The sequence below is a fragment of the Hyperolius riggenbachi genome, chromosome 6 (assembly GCF_040937935.1).
Source record: "Hyperolius riggenbachi isolate aHypRig1 chromosome 6, aHypRig1.pri, whole genome shotgun sequence".
NCBI classification, from domain to species: Eukaryota; Metazoa; Chordata; class Amphibia; order Anura; family Hyperoliidae; genus Hyperolius; species Hyperolius riggenbachi.
Window position 1 is genome coordinate 388906156 of NC_090651.1, and position 18366 is coordinate 388924521.

At 44.7% G+C, this 18366-nt stretch overlaps 2 protein-coding genes across 3 annotated transcripts in view; one reads left to right on the plus strand and one right to left on the minus strand.

The window, feature by feature from the left end:
* Nucleotides 1–2214, plus strand: part of SMG9 (SMG9 nonsense mediated mRNA decay factor) — a 67469-nt gene extending 65255 nt beyond the window's left edge. Inside the window, exon 14 of the mRNA XM_068242005.1 lies at nucleotides 746–2214. Coding sequence (XP_068098106.1) covers nucleotides 746–824 — 79 coding nt within the window. The 3' untranslated portion in view covers nucleotides 825–2214. The remainder of the gene's footprint in view (nucleotides 1–745) is intronic.
* Nucleotides 2215–6178: 3964 nt separating this feature from the next.
* Nucleotides 6179–17954, minus strand: LOC137523131 (interferon-inducible GTPase 5-like). Of its 2 annotated transcripts, none has more exons than XM_068243366.1 (2): nucleotides 17879–17954; nucleotides 6179–8734 (listed from the first exon to the last, which is right to left on the minus strand). In XM_068243366.1, exon 2 carries the CDS (start codon nucleotides 8722–8724, stop codon nucleotides 7510–7512), a length of 1215 nt encoding a protein of 404 aa, XP_068099467.1. In that variant the 5' UTR covers nucleotides 8725–8734; nucleotides 17879–17954; the 3' UTR covers nucleotides 6179–7509. The 2 variants fall into 2 exon arrangements, with proteins under 2 accessions (XP_068099467.1, XP_068099466.1); XM_068243365.1 differs by lacking the exon at nucleotides 17879–17954 and adding an exon at nucleotides 17706–17786.
* Nucleotides 17955–18366: the final 412 nt, after the last annotated feature.

Below are 18366 nucleotides of genomic sequence, written 5' to 3' on the forward strand. Positions count from 1 at the left end.
GCCAGCGTGTATGCCACTGGTGCACAGTGTGTGATGTCACGTGCTATGCGCTGCCGACAGCGTGTATGCCACTGGTGCACAGTGTGTGACGTCACGTGCTATTCGCCGCCGCCAGAGTGTATGCCACTGGTGCACAGTGTGTGATGTCACGTGCTATGCGCGGCCGCCAGCGTGTATGCCACTGGTGCACGGTGTGTGACATCACGTGCTATGCGCCGCCGCCAGCGTGTATGCCACTGGTGCACAGTGTGTGATGTCACGTGCTATGCGCTGCCGACAGCGTGTATGCCACTGGTGCACAGTGTGTGACGTCACGTGCTATGCGCCGCCGCCAGCGTGTATGCCACTGGTGCACAGTGTGTGATGTCACGTGCTATGCGCCGCCGCCAGCGTGTATGCCACTGATAGAAAAGCCACCCGGAGACGGACGCCATGCGGAGGCTGGCACAGGACAGGTAATGTAAAATGCACACATTGGGGGGGCAGCTTTAGAGTGGACGCGGCGACTCAGCCGATTCCCTGGAGATTTCATGCTGTAATCGGACAGGAATCGGCATGTAGTGTGAGCAGCTTCAACAAACAGACAAATGTATCTCTAATCGGATTCAATTAGAGATACATTTGTCTCTGTCGAATCTGCCCATAATCTTCTGACGTATGGCTGCCTTAACGGTGTGAGATTTGATTTCGTGTCCTGTTTACTCTGTCCTCTTCCTGTAGATGTAACCTCTCTCTTTCTCTGCAGGTTCCACTACGCTGCTCGGATCTGGGACGGAGTGAAGAAGTCCTCAGCATTGTCAGAGTACAGCCGACTGCTGGGATAGTGCAGAGCTGCTCCCACACTGGAGGGACAGCCCGCCCTATTTCAGTTATGGGTGGAGCCAGGTGGGCGGAGTCACCTGCAGGCTCTTTATACCGCCTGAGGTCATTGGCGTGGAGAAGTCTAGTTCCCGAGGTCTGAGGGTTCCTGCAGCCCATGAGATGTTCCACCCGAACAGGCATAGCGGGGCCCATCAGCAGCTGCTTAGCTCCAGAGGCCCCACTTTTAAGGCCCCTTTACACTTCCCGCATCACGTCCAGTACGCTCTTCTCAGTGGCCATTCTAGTCAATGGAACATGATATGCCTGCGAAGCGATAGTACTCCGAATAGTACAGTGCGTTGCTGTGCGACTTATCCGGCAATACTGGAAGTGCCATGTTGTTTGATTTTTCCTTGGGTTGCACCGCTGCTATATCGTGTGTTACTTTTCGGCTCCGGTGCGATGGGGTTGTTCCTAGCCGCACCACACCCAGTGTAAAAGGGCCCTTAGAGTCCCTCAGAGACATGGGAAACTTTTCACAGACTTAAAAAAAAATATAAGCCTAACAAAATGATATTGTCATCCCCAAACTGCCCTCTGACCAATAAAAAAATCACCAGCCTACCCCCATCAAGCAAAAATGTTGGCCTATCCTTGGTTATGAGCAGTATAGAGTTTTTGTAGTGCTGACACATTTCCCATAGTGCTTTGCTAAGTAGTTTTACTGTCCCTCGAGGGCTGTCAGTCTGATGTTGCTGAGAAGTAATAGTCCTCTCAATCTGATGCACCTACAGAAAAAATGTCGTCAAGAAAAATGTCGCTAGCAGCTGTGCAAGTTTCTTTTTTTCAGTTCCAGGCAAGTGCGGTACATTGCGGTATCTTTCAGCATAGTAGAAGCAGTAGAGTCTTGTACCGTGTTAGCCATCGGTAAACGTTTTCACTGATGCTAACACCGTACAACACTCTACTGCTTCTACAAAAACTAAAACCGAAATCCGACACAACCTCCTAGTAACTCCCACCTGATAAACCACCTATATGGTGAGGCCTTCTGCTGCTAGACTTCATAGCTGTCCTCTCTGGGCCACACAAGACCAAACTTTGGATACTTTGCAGGTGAGCATAGAAATCCCTCAGAAAGGTGGCTGGGCTCTCGGTAGTGGCGGTGAGCTCACAGCCTGACACTGATCGCTGGAAGCCTCGCACATGCCGGGATTGGTGGTGGAGCAAAGGAGAACCAGGACTCGTATGGAGAACCAGGACTCGCACCTTCCTCATCAGTGATCTCACCTGCTGTGAATATGTACAGTTATGTGTCAAACACATGTAAATTTATTGTTGTGTTGTTTTAATAAAACAATGTATGTGCCGGATGTTGCAGAAAAGCAAATAAATGCATGGAGACCACAATGATTTATCTTGTGTATTATGTGTTTTGTACTTTAAGGGAAAGTCCGAGAAAATAAATAAAAATGAGATCTACTTACCCGGGGCTTCCTCCAGCCCCTGGCAGCCGATATGTCCCTCACCAGAGCTACGGGGTCCCCTCCGTTGCAGATACAGACCTTCGCCAGTTTGTCATCTTCTGCGCTTGCGTGAGGGCCGATCGCACTCATGCAGAACACTCCAGACCAGCGGTGCTCACGCAGGCACAGAAGATGCACCTCCGCGCATCTGCAATGAACAGGAACCCCTGGGTAGGTCTTCATCTGCAACGGACGGGACCCAAGGCCACCGGCTCGGAGCTGCGGCGAGGGACATGGGGGCTGGAGGCTGGGTGAGTATTTTATGCTGCAGGGAAGGGAGGTTTGTTCCTGTTCGGCCAGTTACTCAGCAAGCACGTTTCCAGTATCAGGCTATCCTCACTGGTGCAGGATACCAGGGACTCCGTTGTACATTGTATAGTCATACAGGCACATGGTCAGGACTCAGATTACTATAGCCAGAGGTTTACTATAATGAGATTCTTTTTTTTTTTTTTTTTTTTTAGGGAACCTGAAGGGAAATAACAGTGGCCGGTGTAGCTTACCTGGGCCTTCTTCCAGCCCCCTGATGTCCTCCTGGTCCCTCAGTGACATTCTGCTCTGACCAGCAGCAGCGCCCTTCTGAAAGCCGGCTGGCTGAGCTTGTTGTGGGCTACTGCGGTCTCGGTCACGTCTCCTCCATCGCTGTGCATGCGCAGGTGCAATTTTTACATACGGCAAGTAAAGAACATCCACGGGAGTGCAATCAGGAGGCGTGTGGTGTAGAGTCACGCATGCAGATTTTGCAGGGGCAGATGTGAGGGGCCAGAAGCACTACAGAGGGCTGGAAGAAGCCTCGGGTAGGTCACGTCTGAGCTCGGCAACCGGCAGATGCAACTCCATGGGGGGTGTCTGTCCACCGCCCCTGCGGACTACCAAGAAGCATCCGCCCACAAGCTGGATGCTTCTTAGGGGCGGTGAACAGGCAGTGAATTCAGTCAGCTGCTCCTGACCACCAGCCGGATGCTTCTTAGCGGTCCGCAGGGGAGGTGGACAGGCAGTGAATTCAGTCAGCTGCTCCCGCCCACCAGCTGAATGCTTAGCGGTCCGCAGGGGCGGTGGACAGGCTGCATGCTTGTTGCAGGGCTGTGACTCCACTGGCATGCTTGTTGCAGGGCTGTGACTCCACTGGCTGCATGCTTGTTGCAGGGCTGTGACTCCACTGGCTGCATGCTTGTTGCAGGGCTGCGACTCCACTGGCTGGATGCTTGTTGCAGGGCTGCGACTCCACTGGCTGCATGCTTGTTACAGGGCTGTGACTCCTCTGGCTGCATGCTTGTTGCAGGGCTGTGACTCCACTGGCTGCATGCTTGTTGCAGGGCTGTGACTCCACTGGCTGCATGGCTGTGACTCTGCTGGCTGCATGCTTGTTGCAGGGCTGCGACTCCACTGGCTGGATGCTTGTTGCATGGCTGTGACTCCGCTGGTTGCATGCTTGTTGCAGGGCTGTGACTCCTCTGGCTGCATGCTTGTTGCAGGGCTGTGACTCCACTGGTTGCATGCTTGTTGCAGGGCTGTGACTCCACTGGCTGCATGCTTGTTGCACGGCTGTGACTCCACTGGCTGCATGCTTGTTGCAGGGCTGCGACTCCACTGGCTGCATGCTTGTTGCAGGGCTGTGACTCCTCTGGCTGCATGCTTGTTGCAGGGCTGTGACTCCTCTGGCTGCATGCTTGTTGCATGAGAAACTCAAAAGCAACTAAAGCCAAAAGCTCACAAAGACAGCCAGGGAAATGGTATTGTGTATAAAGGAATAAAGATAACAGCCTCTGAATAAAGGGAGTATTTGAAGGTTTCCAGCCTCAATGCATGACAGACAAGGGTGGGAAAGAGTTCAAAAGGAGAGGTGACACTTGTGAGAAGTCCTGGAGGTGAGAGGCAGAGGAGGTGACCAGGCTAAAGAAGCGTGGTGTTTCATGGGAGGAGAGAAGGTTACGGATGAGATGATACTTGGAGATTAATGAGTATGAGAATGTATGGAGGGGACAGCTTGTGGAGCAGTGTGATAGTGGAAGGCATTTAGATCCTTTGGGGTAATTGATTGAGGGACTTGCAGAGAGGAGCAGGAGGAGAGGTAGATCAGACATGCAGCAGTCGAGTTCTGTAGGGATAAGAGACGTTGCCTTCCGGTTTTGGTAGGCCACAGAGAAGGATGTTGCAGTAGCTGAGGCAGGAAATGATTAGGGCACAAGGCACAAGTCTTTTATTTTAGCATCCTCTTGAGTGGGGAAAATACATCATATCTGGCTTATAGGAGAGCTCACATATTATTTCCAGACATTACAGGCTGAGGTTATTGGGGTGTTTTCAACATTTATGGTAACTACAGGAAGATGAGGAAATATTATCGTTTCTGTTTTACTCATTAGGTTTTGGAAAGTGGGGTGATATGAATGCAAAAATGGCAGATAGACAGTCAGGGACTCAAGAAATTAGGAGCCGAGAGACAGATTTGAGTGTTATGAACATAGAGGTAAAACTGGAAACTGAAGAGTGTATTAAATGTCCTAGGCCAGGAATGTAGACGGAGGAAAGGTCTAAGATCAGAACCTTGTGGTACACCAACAGACAGGGTCTAGGCAATTGATCCCTAATGACGAGAGTATCTGGAGAAGCAGAGTATAATTGCTGTGCCAAAGGCAGAGGAAAGTATAAGAATGGAGAACTTGTCTTTAGATTTTGAAATTAGGAGGTTATTAGCAACTTGTTTCAGTGTATACCCCATACACTGAAACAAGTTGCTAATAACCTCCTAATTTCAAAATCTAAAGACAAGTTCTCCATTCTTATACTTTCCTCTGCCTTTGGCACAGCAATTATACTCTGCTTCTCCAGATACTCTCGTCATTAGGGATTAATTGCCTAGACCTTGTCTGTTGGTGTACCACTAGTTACCACTAGTTACCAGACTGGAGGAGGGGAGTTAGTAAAGGTCAGTGGAGGGTTAGTGTTAGGAGTAGGTTGGAGGAGGGTTAGTGTTAGTGTGAGAAGTAGGTTGGGTTAAGTGTCAGTAGAATATCGGCAGTATTGCTGTTATTCCACTAGCAGCTTTACCTGGCACACAAATTTCCAGCCACCCTTTTTAGATGAATGCTCTGGGAGATGGTTCTTTGATTTCTGAGGGCAGGAGATAAAACTAGTCAGCATAGCAGAGGATTCTCTGTGACAGCTTCTCTGATTGTAAGCAGCAGAGTGAAGTAGAAAACAGAGAGCCCAATATAGTGTAGTATGTACTGGAAGATGGGTAAGAGGAAATGAAACGTAAGTAATATACTTACAAACCCAGGTTACCGCTAAGGCAACCACTGGAAAGGCAGGTGGGGAGAACAAGCCTGTCCCCACTCAGGAATAAAACGTCGCTCTCTGTAGATAGGGGAAGAAGAGGGTGTAACACCCTCCCACCAAGGGTGGATAGCTTGATGTGTACAGATGTACAGAGGCGCCAGTAGGATAAAAATCACTAAAAACGTTTAAACCGTTCGGGAGGCGGTGGTGGACCAGCCAACCCAAAAACAGACCAAAGTACTGTCGATTATAGTTTTAGACAATTTATTCGCATACTCCTAAGACAAGTTGCAACGCGTTTCGTAGGTGAAATCCCGCTTCCTCAGGCAATAAATAACAGGAGTAACACACAGCACGGAGTCAAATCTACGCTTGGCACCTCTGTGAAGCGTAGATTTGACTCTAAAACTTTAATCGACAGTACTTTGGTCTGTTTTTTGGGTTGGCTGGTCCACCACCGCATCCCGGACGGTTTAAACGTTTTTAGTAAGCAGCAGAGTGTTACTTTCCACACTGGACAGCTGTTACAGTAACCTGGATATGGCATACTCAAACCTAGCACTGCTGAATGTGATTTGTGGGGTGGGGAAATTGTAATTACACACAGATGACATTACTTTTTAACAACGGTAGAGAGGATATCTATTTTAATGGTATATTTTATCACACTGTAAATCTTCTTCAATATCCACACAATTATTTTTATATATTTTATCATTTTTCAACGTTTTTGGCAAATCTCACACTTTTTTAAAGGTAATCGGAAGTGAAAATAAACTTATGATATAATGAACTGTATGTGTAGTACAGCTAAAGGTAACCATACACTGGTCGATTTGCCATCAGATTCGACCAACAGATAGATCCCTCTCTGATCGAATCTGATCAGAGAGGGATCGTATGGCCACCTTTACTGCAAACAGATTGTGAATCGATTTCAGCCTGAAACCGATCACAATCTGTGGAGCTGCCACTGCTGACGCCCCCCCACACACACACACACACACATTACCAGTTCCGGCTGGCGCGAGTCCCCGCTGTCTTCTCCGCTCCGGCTACTCAACTTCCTGTCCAGGGGAAGTTTAAACAGTAGAGGGCGCTCTACTGTTTAAACTTCCTGCCGGGACAGGAAGTTCTGTGTAGCGCTGGAGCCTGAAGCGGAGAAGAAGACCAGGGGACTCGCGCCGGCCGGAGCAGGTAATGTATACCCGCTGTATTGCGTTGGTCGTCGTGCATTCGAACGCCGCTAACGACGCACTCCCGACCCGCCGGCGACCGAGAAAAATCTTCCGCACGGATGGGTTGACGGGAACGATCGATTTTGGACGGAAATCGATCGTTCTGTCAGCGGTGTGCGCTGCGATTTCACAGCCGTTTCGATCACTGTGATCAAAACGGCTGTATATCGGCGGGAAAATCGTTAGGCGTATGGGCCCCTTAAGAAATAGAACATTACCGGTAGGAGTAAAGAAAAGTGTTTCATATTGTTTTCAGTATAGGAAAAGTTAAGAAACTTCACTTGTTACCTATGTAAAAGAGCTTCTCTGAGCTCTCCCGACTAATTGAATCAGAGAGCAGTGCTGTTTTCTGTAGCACTTACACCTCAAAGAAACCGTGAAAGAAAATTTCAGATAAGATCTTTACTGCAGGGAAGTTCTAAGGGTCATTAGCTCTGGTCGGTGTCATAGTTTAAAATGCAGCGTGTGGTATGTAAACTGCAAATATTAGAGAATTGAGGCAATGTTATAAAAAAAAGTTGAAAATAAAACGGAGACTCGTATGAGACTCTTTTCTTTGCTTCTAATGTTCTAGTAATCATCCGTACTTTACATACAATTGATTATATCATACAGGGTTTTTTTCGCTTCAGTGTCAATTATAACCCAATGAATGAATAATTTCAGTATTGGCAGGTATTCTCCAAGACCTTTGAGAGCACCCTGCCGGCATCTTCTGCCACATCTGTAAGGAAGCTATAGAGCAACCAAAAGGCGGTGCCAAAGGCCACGCCTCCAGCAGCAACGCTGCCTAACATGGGGACGGTGCCGGCGGCATACTGCGTTACCATAAGTGCCGCCGCAGTCAGTTCCCGCCTTTTTAACAAGCTTTCCACGAGCTCCCAGGTTATTTCCTGCAGAGTCAGTTGGGAGCGGACCACTGACCTCAACTCACTGATGTCTTTATCAAATGTTTGTGCCAGATGAGCAAGAGATGTCTGATCCATTCCAAAAGCCCCTTTGTATTCCTTCATGACTTTCACCAAGTAGTCAATATCCGACCCAGGCAGGAGGCCAGGGATGGGCAACGCGGCCTTTGCAGCTGAGGCAAGAGCGTGTTTCCATATTTGGTTCTTAAAAGCCTCGCTCTTCATCTTCAGGGCCTGGGTATAAATATTAGGCAGAGACAACAGAAAGACGTGCCTCTTGTGACTTGGAAGCTCGCGCTCTAACGTTGTCTGCATGAGGCAGAAGTCATACTTTTCCAGCTCAAAGGAGGAGAGAAGAAAGACCCGTGGACATAAAATGCCTCCAGCAAAAAGACCTTTAATGCAGTTTTCTCTAATCTGCGTCAGTATTTGTTCCTCATTGTAGTTCCTCGGATTGAGTCTCCGAGAGGCATTCAGATCTGCATCAATTTTAGTCCGTACAAAATAAAACTTCTTCCCCATGGCGTTTATGGCCTGGGCCAGCTCGATGTGGCAATTTCTGAAACGTTCCGATCCGATGATGAAGAAAAAGTCAAACTGATGGAACTTTACCAATTCCAGATATTCTGATGGCTTAAAACTCGCCGTCTCTATGCCTGGAAGGTCCCAGTAGACCACATTTCTGTGGCGGGGGTGAAAGTAAGGCGTGGCTACCACCGTTGTCTCAACCACCCCAGTCTTGGCAGCACCTTCTTCCTCATCCCCTAGACCCCGGAGGACATTAATGAACGTGGATTTTCCAGAGCCGGATTCTCCAGTTACTGCGACGTTCAGTGGGATGTCATCAAGGCTTACAAGGGACCTCTTAATGTTCTCGGCGGCTGCAACAAAGTCTTGGTGTTCAAAAGCCAACTTCATCTCCTGTAAGGCGTTGTGAGGCAACACTGAATGTAGCTCTTTGGGGTCCATATTGTTTTATCTATAAAAATAAAGCTTTGATTACTGTACTATTCCCAGAAGCAAATTACATAATTTATAGAGAATCTGTCATAAATATAATAATATCCTGAAATATCAAGCTTGGAACTGTGTCTACTTCTGATGTTCCACTGAACCGCTTCCCATCCTTCAGCTCCTGACAGACTGCAAGGACCCCAACAAGGCTGTCTCTTGTTCTGCCTGAGCTCAGGGCTTCCAAGCCAATCTCCTCAATGTCCATGACAATCAGTTTGGAAAACCATTTATTTTCTATACATTTACATGCAGTTCAGGCACATTCCTACATGACGGCAACAAGCTCAGACAGCTGCAAACACGAGGCAAACTAAAAGTCATGGACTTCCTATGTTCCCATACCCACCCACTATGGTGACCCCCAGAGGCAGGGAGCTCATATGCTAGAAGTTATATAACAGGACCCTATGTCAGAGGGAGGGTCCTATGGTGGAGGGAGGGTCCTATGGTGGAGGGAGGCCCCTATGTCAAAAGGAAGGGAGGTCTCTATGCTGGCGGGAGAGCCCTATGTCGGAGGCAGAGCCCTATTTCGGAGGGAGGGCCCTATGTCAGAGGGAGGGCCCTATGCCGGAGAGGGCCCCCTGTGTCGGAGGGAGGGCCCTATGCTGGAGGGGGGCCCCTGTGCCATAGGGAGGGTGGGATAGCGCTCCCAGTGGTTATGTCTCTGCCTGAAGCATGAAGGAAAGTTTTAGCCAGGAGTTTGGACATTTAGCAGCAGATTGTTATGAATGACATGTGACTAGGTATTGCAGCAATGTGAGCTTTGAGGCCTGCCTCAGATGGACGACTGGTCTGTGTGATTGCCGAACAGTTCAGCATCATATCGGCCACCCGCTAGTGGAATTTGGCACAATTTTAAGGATACCCGAGGCAGAAATAAACAAATGAAATAAACAATTGTATCTATCTTCCTCCTCCTAAAAATGACTTAAGATATTTCACAGCTTAATTTTATGTTTAAATCTACTTTTTAAGTTTCAACGGTTTGATTGTTGTTGCTCAATGACACATTCATTGAAGTATTCATGCCTGATATTTAAAGCGGAACTGTTAAAGTTACTTTAGAGACATAGTTTCACTTACCTGGGGCTTCCCTAAGCCCCCAGCAGCCGCCCTGTCCTGCGCCGGTCCTGCCCGAGCCGTTGTTCACCCGCCACCAGCTCCGTTCTGTGCCATAGACTTCTAAGTCAACGCCAGCGCAGCCCTGCCACGCGTATCTTTTCTTTGCGTCCCCGCTATTGCAGAGGCTGTAATTTCTGGAAAAGGAGGCTCTACTAAATATTGATTTCATCTGTTTTCTGGTGTCCAAATGTATGCACCTGCCTAATTTTGTGTAAACAATTATTGCACACTTTCTGTAAATCCAATAAACTTCATTTCACTTCTCAAATATCACTGTGTGTGTCTCCTATATGATATATTTATATCACTGTGTGTGTCTCCTATATGATATATTTATATCACTGTGTGTGTCTCCTATATGATATATTTATATCACTGTGTGTGTCTCCTATATGATATATTTATATCACTGTGTGTGTCTCCTATATGATATATTTATATCACTGTGTGTGTCTCCTATATGATATATTTATATCACTGTGTGTGTCTCCTATATGATATATTTATATCACTGTGTGTGTCTCCTATATGATATATTTATATCACTGTGTGTGTCTCCTATATGATATATTTATATCACTGTGTGTGTCTCCTATATGGTATATTTATATCACTGTGTGTGTCTCCTATATGATATATTTATATCACTGTGTGTGTGTCTCCTATATGATATATTTATATCACTGTGTGTGTCTCCTATATGATATATTTATATCACTGTGTGTGTCTCCTATATGATATATTTATATCACTGTGTGTGTCTCCTATATGATATATTTATATCACTGTGTGTGTCTCCTATATGATATATTTATATCACTGTGTGTCTCCTATATGGTATATTTATATCACTGTGTGTGTCTCCTATATGGTATATTTATATCACTGTGTGTGTCTCCTATATGATATATTTATATCACTGTGTGTCTCCTATATGATATATTTATATCACTGTGTGTGTCTCCTATATGATATATTTATATCACTGTGTGTGTCTCCTATATGATATATTTATATCACTGTGTGTGTCTCCTATATGATATATTTATATCACTGTGTGTGTCTTCTATATGATATATTTATATCACTGTGTGTGTCTCCTATATGATATATTTATATCACTGTGTGTGTCTCCTATATGATATATTTATATCACTGTGTGTCTCCTATATGATATATTTATATCACTGTGTGTGTCTCCTATATGATATATTTATATCACTGTGTGTGTCTCCTATATGGTATATTTATATCACTGTGTGTGTCTCCTATATGGTATATTTATATCACTGTGTGTGTCTCCTATATGATATATTTATATCACTGTGTGTGTCTCCTATATGATATATTTATATCACTGTGTGTGTCTCCTATATGATATATTTATATCACTGTGTGTGTCTCCTATATGATATATTTATATCACTGTGTGTGTCTCCGATATGGTATATTTATATCACTGTGTGTGTCTCCTGTATGATATATTTATATCACTGTGTGTGTCTCCTATATGATATATTTATATCACTGTGTGTGTCTCCTATATGATATATTTATATCACTGTGTGTGTCTCCTATATGGTATATTTATATCACTGTGTGTGTCTCCTATATGATATATTTATATCACTGTGTGTGTCTCCTATATGATATATTTATATCACTGTGTGTGTCTCCTATATGATATATTTATATCACCGTGTGTGTCTCCTATATGATATATTTATATCACTGTGTGTGTCTCCTATATGATATATTTATATCACCGTGTGTGTCTCCTATATGGTATATTTATATCACTGTGTGTGTCTCCTATATGATATATTTATATCACTGTGTGTCTCCTATATGATATATTTATATCACTGTGTGTGTCTCCTATATGATATATTTATATCACTGTGTGTGTCTCCTATATGGTATATTTATATCACTGTGTGTGTCTCCTATATGATATATTTATATCACTGTGTGTGTCTCCTATATGGTATATTTATATCACTGTGTGTGTCTCCTATATGATATATTTATATCACTGTGTGTGTCTCCTATATGATATATTTATATCACTGTGTGTGTCTCCTATATGATATATTTATATCACTGTGTGTGTCTCCTATATGATATATTTATATCACTGTGTGTGTCTCCTATATGATATATTTATATCACTGTGTGTGTCTCCTATATGATATATTTATATCACTGTGTGTGTCTCCTATATGATATATTTATATCACTGTGTGTGTCTCCTATATGATGTATTTATATCACTGTGTGTGTCTCCTATATGATATATTTATATCACTGTGTGTGTCTCCTATATGATATATTTATATCACCGTGTGTGTCTCCTATATGATATATTTATATCACTGTGTGTGTCTCCTATATGATATATTTATATCACCGTGTGTGTCTCCTATATGATATATTTATATCACTGTGTGTGTCTCCTATATGATATATTTATATCACCGTGTGTGTCTCCTATATGATATATTTATATCACTGTGTGTGTCTCCTATATGATATATTTATATCACCGTGTGTGTCTCCTATATGATATATTTATATCACTGTGTGTGTCTCCTATATGATATATTTATATCACTGTGTGTGTCTCCTATATGATATATTTATATCACTGTGTGTGTCTCCTATATGATATATTTATATCACCGTGTGTGTCTCCTATATGATATATTTATATCACTGTGTGTGTCTCCTATATGATATATTTATATCACCGTGTGTGTCTCCTATATGGTATATTTATATCACTGTGTGTGTCTCCTATATGATATATTTATATCACTGTGTGTCTCCTATATGATATATTTATATCACTGTGTGTGTCTCCTATATGATATATTTATATCACTGTGTGTGTCTCCTATATGATATATTTATATCACTGTGTGTGTCTCCTATATGATATATTTATATCACTGTGTGTGTCTCCTATATGATATATTTATATCACTGTGTGTGTCTCCTATATGATATATTTATATCACTGTGTGTGTCTCCTATATGATATATTTATATCACTGTGTGTGTCTCCTATATGGTATATTTATATCACTGTGTGTGTCTCCTATATGATATATTTATATCACTGTGTGTGTCTCCTATATGATATATTTATATCACTGTGTGCGTCTCCTATATGGTATATTTGTATCACTGTGTGTGTCTCCTATATGATATATTTATATCACTGTGTGCGTCTCCTATATGATATATTTATATCACTGTGTGTGTCTCCTATATAATATATTTATATCACTGTGTGTCTCCTATATGATATATTTATATCACTGTGTGCGTCTCCTATATGGTATATTTATATCACTGTGTGTGTCTCCTATATGATATATTTATATCACTGTGTGTGTCTCCTATATAATATATTTATATCACTGTGTGCGTCTCCTATATGGTATATTTATATCACTGTGTGTGTCTCCTATATAATATATTTATATCACTGTGTGTGTCTCCCATATGATATATTTATATCACTGTGTGTGTCTCCTATATGATATATTTAACTGACATTTCTATTGTAACTAAATAGCTATAGTTTTAGCACTGTAGATAGTGCTAAAATGCCGCATCCCCGCAGCAAAACGGGGGGTTTATACCCCCCAAACCCCCTGTGCAAAATCCACGATTTTCTTGGTCGTGGATTTTGCTGCCCATGGAGGCAGAGCTTTGAGCTGTAGCTCCGCCTCCATTCGTGTCACTCTGCCGGCGGATCTCCGCCTCTCCCCGCCCCTCTCAGTGAAGGAAGACTGAGAGGGGCGGGGAGAGGAGGCGATCAGCAGGGACTGACGCACAAAGAGGCAGAGCTACAGCCCTAAGCTCTGCCTCATCAGGAAGCGCTCCCCACAATTAGCACAGGGGATTTGGGGGGTATAAACCCCTCGTTTTGCTGCGGGGATGCGGCGGTTTAGCACTAGCTATAGTGCTTATTAACATAAATAGAAGTTAAAAACGCGGATTTAGACCCGCTTCGGAGTCTCTTTAAATGCGGTAAATGACAGTTAATGTATTTACCGCATTTGAATGTATACTTTTCTTTCCTTTGAAATCAATTTTCTCAAAAACTAAAAGGTCTTTTTGAAAAAAAAATCCTCTTTGTTCCCACTGTTGTTCTTAAAGTATTTGGTGTTTCTGGCATGTAAGGCGGCTTTGCTAACCGCTAAAGTCGGTGGGTTTTTTAGCACGAATACCGACTAGTGATCACGAGTCCGGTAACGAGTGCATTTGTGATCAAGAGCCGAGCACTAATGCCGATTACGAGCTCGTGATCAGCACCACTATGTACCACTGCCATTCAAGGAGTGTTTTTGAAAATAAAAGCAATCGTAAGAATCCCCCATGTGGAGATGGACTGGTCCAAAACCTGTCGTTAAAGGGGAACTGAAGTAAGAGGTATACGGAAGCTGCCATATTTATTTCCTTTTAATCAATACCAGTTGCCTGGCAGCCCTGCTGGTCTATTTCTCTGCAGTAGTATCTGAATAACACCAGAAACAAGCATGCAGCTAGTCTTGTCAGATCTGACTTTAAAGTCTGAAACACCTGATCTGCTGCATGCTTGTTCAGGGGCTATGGCTAATAGTATTAGAGTCAGAGGATCAGCAGGGCTGCCAGGCAACTGGTATTACTTAACAGGAAATAAACATGGCAGCCGCCGTATACCTCTCTCTTCAGTTGTCCTTTAAGAGGTTCAGAACTGGTTGAACATGATGCCTGCCGTAAGTGACAGCTACATAGGAAGTAAAGAAAATGATATTGCCTTTATTGGGATGAATGTACATCTTATGTGGAAGTGTAAATATGAATTTTAAATGTTTATAGGACACCTTCATTAACCATTTCAGCCCGCAGGGATTTTTCACCTTATGCATCTGAGCAATTTACACCTCCCATTAATTCGCTAATAACTTTATCACTACTTATCACAATTTATCGATCTATATCTTGTTTTTTCCGCCACTAATTGGGCTTTCTGTGGGTGGTACATTTTGCTAAGAGCCACTTTACTGTAAATGCATTTTAACAGGATTAATAAGAAAAAAATGGAAACAATTCATTATTTTTGAGTTTTCGGCCATTATAGCTTTAAAATAATCTACGCTACCATAATTAAAACCTATGTATTTTATTTGCCCGTTTGTCTCGGTTATTATACCATTTAAATTTTGTCCCTATCACAATGTATGGCGCCAATATTTTATTTGGAAATTAAGGTGCATTGTTTCCGTTTTGCGCCCATCACTATTTACAAGCTCATAATTTAAAAAATGTTTGTAGTATACCCCCTTCAAATGCATATTAAAAAAGTTCACACCCTTAGGTAACTATTTATGTCTTGTTTTTTGTTTTTTTTTTAATTGTAATTTTTTTTTTTTATCCATTAAAAATTTTATTTGGGGATTATTTTGGTATGGGACATAAACAGTTAATTTTTAATAATGTAGATTGTGTAAATTGTATTGTAAAAAATGTGTTGATGTAGTTTTACTATTTGGCCACAAGATGGCCACCTTCATTTTTGGGTTCCCTCCTTGTACTTCTCACTATGCGGAAGTACAAGGGGGATGAGTACATTTTTCCGGCAGAAGAGCCGGAGCCTCACGGGTGAGCGCTTTGGCTTTTCTGCAGGGGACAGGGATCTGTGATCGGGAACCATGTTCCCTTTCACTGATCCCAGGGCTACCGGGGGACATAGCGGCGACACGGGGGCGCGCCCGCGATCGCGCGCGGGAGCGCGCGGAAGCGGGAGAGCGCAGCTGAGCAGCCGCCCGGACGTGAGCTTCACGTCTGGGCGGCTGAAATGGTTAATGTTCACATTGCGATCCGTTCACGTGGCCGTCCGCGTTTGGCGTTTGACGCGATTTTTTCTTTCCGATCCCCAGCGATTACCTGCGCGCTGCTCTTTTTGTAAAGCGCTTTGCAGAGCGATTGCATTTTTTCACTTCCTGACGCAAGTCAGGAACTGAACTCTGTGATCCGGAAAATAATAAATTCAAGTTCAGGGGCTATGACTAAATGTTTTAGAGGCAGAGGATCAACAGGACTGCCAGGCAACCGGCATTGCTTAAAAGGCAATAAGTAAGGCAGCCTTCATAGCTCTCTTGCTTCAGTTGTCCTTTAAAGGTACACTGACCACATAGGAGGACACAGGAACAGACATTGGCTGTTCCCGTGTCCCCCTAGGTGGTCAGTGTGATGATTGGCTGCAGTGGTGTAGCTATGGAGCTCGGGGCCCCGGTGCGAGTTTTACATTGGGCCCCCCAAGGCACTCTATACAAAACACTTGATACGGCGTAACAAAACCTGCCAAGGTCATCTGCAGTATTAGAGGTGCAAGAAGGGGATGGGGAACAGTGTGTTAATGATTACTAACGTTCAAAGCTTCTATAGAAGTGATTATTACCACCACAGGACCAATAAACAGCTTATACTTTGGATTAGGAAGGGCCCCCTGGGGCCCCTCTGGCACCACGGGCCCCGATGCGGTCGCTACCTCTGCAACCCCTATTGCTACGCCCCTGATTGGCTGTTCGTGTGTCCTTCCCCCCCCCCCCCCCCCCTCCATGTGGTCAGTGTGATGATTGGCTGTTCCTGTGTCCCCCTAGGTGGTCAGTTTATTAAAGGGGACACAAGGTGAGAGGGATATGGAGGCTGACGTTTGTTTCCTTTTAAGCAATGCACATTGCCTGGCTGTCCTGCTGATCCCCTGCCTCTAATACATAAAGACTTAGACCTTAAACATAAACTTCCATAAACTTGGTCACTCCCAGAGTGCACCTCAAAACCTTTGGGGACACAGCATTCTGTCATGCTGCCCCTACTCTTTGGAACTCCCTGCCACACCCAGTAAAGACAGCACCATCCCTGGAGCTATTCAAATCCACACTGAAAAGCCACCCGTTTAGCCTGGCATTTCCGGACTTAGAGTTCTTCCTTTGTACCACAACTTACCAATCAACCAATTACTGGTCTGAGCCATGCTTATGCGCTTTGAGTCCTACAGGAGAAAAGCGATTTACAAATGTTTTGTTGTTGTTGAACAAGCATGCAGCAGATCAGGTGACTGAAGTGAGACTGGATTAGCTGCATGCTTGTTCCAGGTGTGCGATTCAGACACTACTGCAGCCAGAGAGATCAGCAGAGCTGCCAGGCAATTGGTATTGTTTAACAGGGAATAAATATGGCAGCCTCTGTATACCTCTCACGTCAGGTTCCTAGAAGATAATGTTTAATCCAGTCCATGTATTGTGCTGTGCTCTAGTAGAAGGCTAATTAACGCACACCTGGAGTGAGAGGTATACGGAGGCTGCCATATGTATTTCCTGTTACACAATACCAGTTGCCTGGCAGCCCTGCTGATCTCTGTGGCTGAATCAACAAGCATGCAGCTAATCCAGTCTCACTTCAGTCACCTGATCTGCTGCATGCTTGTTCAGGGGCTGTGGATAAAAGTATTAGAGGCAAAGGATCAGCAGGACAGCCAGGCAATCTGAATAGTTTGAGGGGAAATAAATATGGCAGCCTCCCTCTCACTTTCACTTTCAGGGGTGCTTTGAATGAAGTGTGTCTGTACACCGTCCGACTCCTGAGGACAGCAGAGCGTTAGCGATCGGCTGCACAACCACTTTCAGTTTCCCCCAGTCTCGTTACACGGCAGCCAGGCAACTGGTATTGTATGAAAGGGAAAACATTCCGTATAAAGTGTGTAGAAGTCACAATAGGGGTGTCAGGCATTCACCATCCATGCATCATACAAGCCCTACCTGCAGCTTGTCAGGCAGTATTCTGTGCTCTCTGCTCTCTCTGAGACATCAGGCTCACCAGCCCTGCTGTCACTCTGACTCCTCTGACCTCACACAGGGGGGAGGGGCTTAGAGGGGAGAGATCCTGGCAATGGCTGCAGCCATCCACCATACATGCATCATACAAGCCCTACCTGCAGCTTGTCAGGCAGTATTCTGCGCTCTCTGCTCTCTCTGAGACATCAGGCTCACCCGCCCTGCTGTCACTCTGACTCCTCTGACCTCACACAGGGGGGAGGGGCTTAGAGGGGAGAGATCCTGGCAATGGCTGCAGCCAGGAGGGAGAGGAGGGAAGGGGGGGGGGGGGGGTGCAGCTGTGCCTCCCCTCCGCAGATATCCCAGGTTACAGGAAAGACGGACGCTAGTCTCACCACAGGATATAGATATTAGAGACCTCAAAGAATTCAAAAGCTAAATACACTGCAAGAAATGAAGGGAACAACAGCACACTGTAATTCCAAGTCAATCACACTTCTGTGAAATCAAACTGTCCGCTTAGGCCGGTTCACACGGACGCTTGGCGGCAATTACCACCAAGCGTCTGGGACTCATTGTTTAACCACTTGAGGACCACAGTCTTTTCGCCCCTTAAGGACCAGAGCCTTTTTCTCCATTCAGACCA